General features: G+C 59.3%; 1 protein-coding gene across 1 annotated transcript in view; it reads left to right on the top strand.

The window, feature by feature from the left end:
- Window positions 1-357: 357 nt before the first annotated feature.
- Window positions 358-2,015, top strand: part of CHPF (chondroitin polymerizing factor) — a 2,826-nt gene continuing 1,168 nt past the window's right edge. Inside the window, exons 1-3 of the mRNA XM_008936756.1 lie at window positions 358-918; window positions 1,115-1,297; window positions 1,784-2,015. The exon at window positions 1,784-2,015 is cut by the window's right edge and continues 575 nt beyond it. Of these exons, the coding sequence (XP_008935004.1) occupies window positions 382-918; window positions 1,115-1,297; window positions 1,784-2,015 (952 nt within the window). The 5' untranslated portion in view covers window positions 358-381. The remainder of the gene's footprint in view (window positions 919-1,114; window positions 1,298-1,783) is intronic.

The raw sequence follows: 2,015 nt of genomic DNA, 5'->3' as shown, positions 1-2,015 counted from the left end.
GAGCTGTGCGGTGGGGAGGGAGAAGCAGCCGGTGTCTGGTGGGTTGTGCCCTTGCTGGACCCGGGGTGCCCTGTTTCCCTCTTTTAGCTGTTCTCAGACTTTAACGAGCCTCTGGTTTGAACTGGACTGGCTGACTCGCTGTGGCCTCAGATTAGGGGGGAACTCGGCAGAGTGCTCTGCTGTGCGCCTGGCCCAGGCTTTTTTCTGCTGGGGTGGCAACTTGCATATGTGGTCGAAGCCTGAGAGCAGTTCCTGCATAGGAGCCGAGGTCGGTGCTGCTGCAAGGACCGGGGAGGGTGCAGGCCAGGGTAGGGTGCAGTGCCCTGGGGCAAGATGTTCTCTCCCTCCCGCAGGACCCGCTACATCAGCACGGAGCTGGGCATGCGGCAGCGGCTCTTCGTGGGCGTGCTGACCTCCAAGAGCACGCTGAACACGCTGGGGGTGGCTGTCAACCGCACACTGGCCCACCGCCTGGAGCGCCTAGTGTACTTCACAGGCACACGGGGCCGCAAGATGCCACACGGCATGACAGTGGTGACACACAGCGACGAGCGGCCCATCTGGAACATGTACCAGACTGTCAGGTACCTTCTGGACCACTATGTGAATGACTTCGACTGGTTCTTCCTGGTGCAGGATGATACCTACACGGAGGCACACCGCATCAGCCGCCTGGTTGCCCACCTCAGCATTGACACCCACCTCTACCTGGGCCGTCCCGAGGAGTTCATCGGGGGGGACACTGAGGGACGCTACTGCTATGGGGGGTTTGGCTACCTGCTGTCCCGAAGCCTCCTGCTACTCCTACAGCAGTACCTGGAGAGCTGTCGCAATGATATCCTCAGTGCCCGGCCTGACGAGTGGCTAGGCCGCTGCATTATCGACTACACAGGCATCAATTGTGCTGAGGAACATGAGGTAGGTCCTGCAGCAGAGATGGCCTCCAAGAGCCTGATCCTGTCCCAGTGCGTTTGCCTGCCTCCCCACGGACTCCCAGGTCCTGGGGGCCGTAGCTCTTGCACCCTGTTGTCCATTGAGCTTGCTGTGCTAGCAGCTGGTGGGATGGGAGCACGGATAAGGGCTGGCTGTGACCTGTCTCTCATGCCTGACACAGGGCCTGCGTTACCACTATTTTGAGCTGGGGAAGAATGTGGACCCTGAGCGAGAGACTGACCTCCGTTTCCAGAGCGCCTTCACTGTCCATCCCGTGCTGGATCCCCTCCAGATGTACCGGCTGCACAAGTACTTTGCGCAGGTGGAGCTTGAGAGGACCTACCAGGAGATTCAGCAGCTTCAGGTGAGACCTGTCTGGCCTGGAAGGGTCCATGCTTCTCCTGTCATGCCCCTGGATTTTCTGGTCACTCTGTATCACTTCTTCCCTCTACTCTGAGGGTTTCTCACCTGAACTTCTGTGGAACAGGAACAGCTGAGCCCATGTGGCTGCAGGGGCAGCAGTGCTAGCTGAAGAGTAGTTTTGGACCTGGATGGGTCCTGGAGCTGTGGTGATGGTTTGGGGTGCTGAGGTTCTCTGTCAAAGTCTGAGCAGTGTGGGAGAGGGCACAGCTCTTCCTGATGGAGATGGTGTGCCATATTCAGCGTGCTGTTCAGAGGAAACCTGAGGTGCTGGACAGGGGTGAGGCTGAAGGCAGAGTTGTTCTGGCACTGCTCTTTGGGCCCAGAGTGGCTGATCTCAGAGTATCTGGAGTCAGCTTGCCTGCAGCTGGAGCTGGAAGATATACTTGTGCCTGCTTTTGCTCTCACTCCTCTATTTCTCCTCTTCCAGCTGGAGATCCAGAATGCCAGTAGCCTGTCCGCTGATGGGGACCATGGCGCCACGTGGCCCGTTGGCATCCCACCCCCCTTCCAGCCCAAAACTCGATTCGAGGTGCTGCGCTGGGACTACTTCACAGAGGAGCAGGTCTACGCCTGCGTGGATGGCTCCCCCAAGTGTGAGCTGCGTGGCGTGGATCTGGCGGTCGTGGCTGACGTGGTGGCCACGGCCATGGAGGAGCTGA

Source organism: Merops nubicus, unplaced genomic scaffold (assembly GCF_000691845.1).
Source record: "Merops nubicus isolate BGI_N331 unplaced genomic scaffold, ASM69184v1 scaffold39873, whole genome shotgun sequence".
Lineage (NCBI taxonomy): Eukaryota > Metazoa > Chordata > Aves > Coraciiformes > Meropidae > Merops > Merops nubicus.
This window is presented reverse-complemented; position numbering and strand designations above follow the sequence as displayed.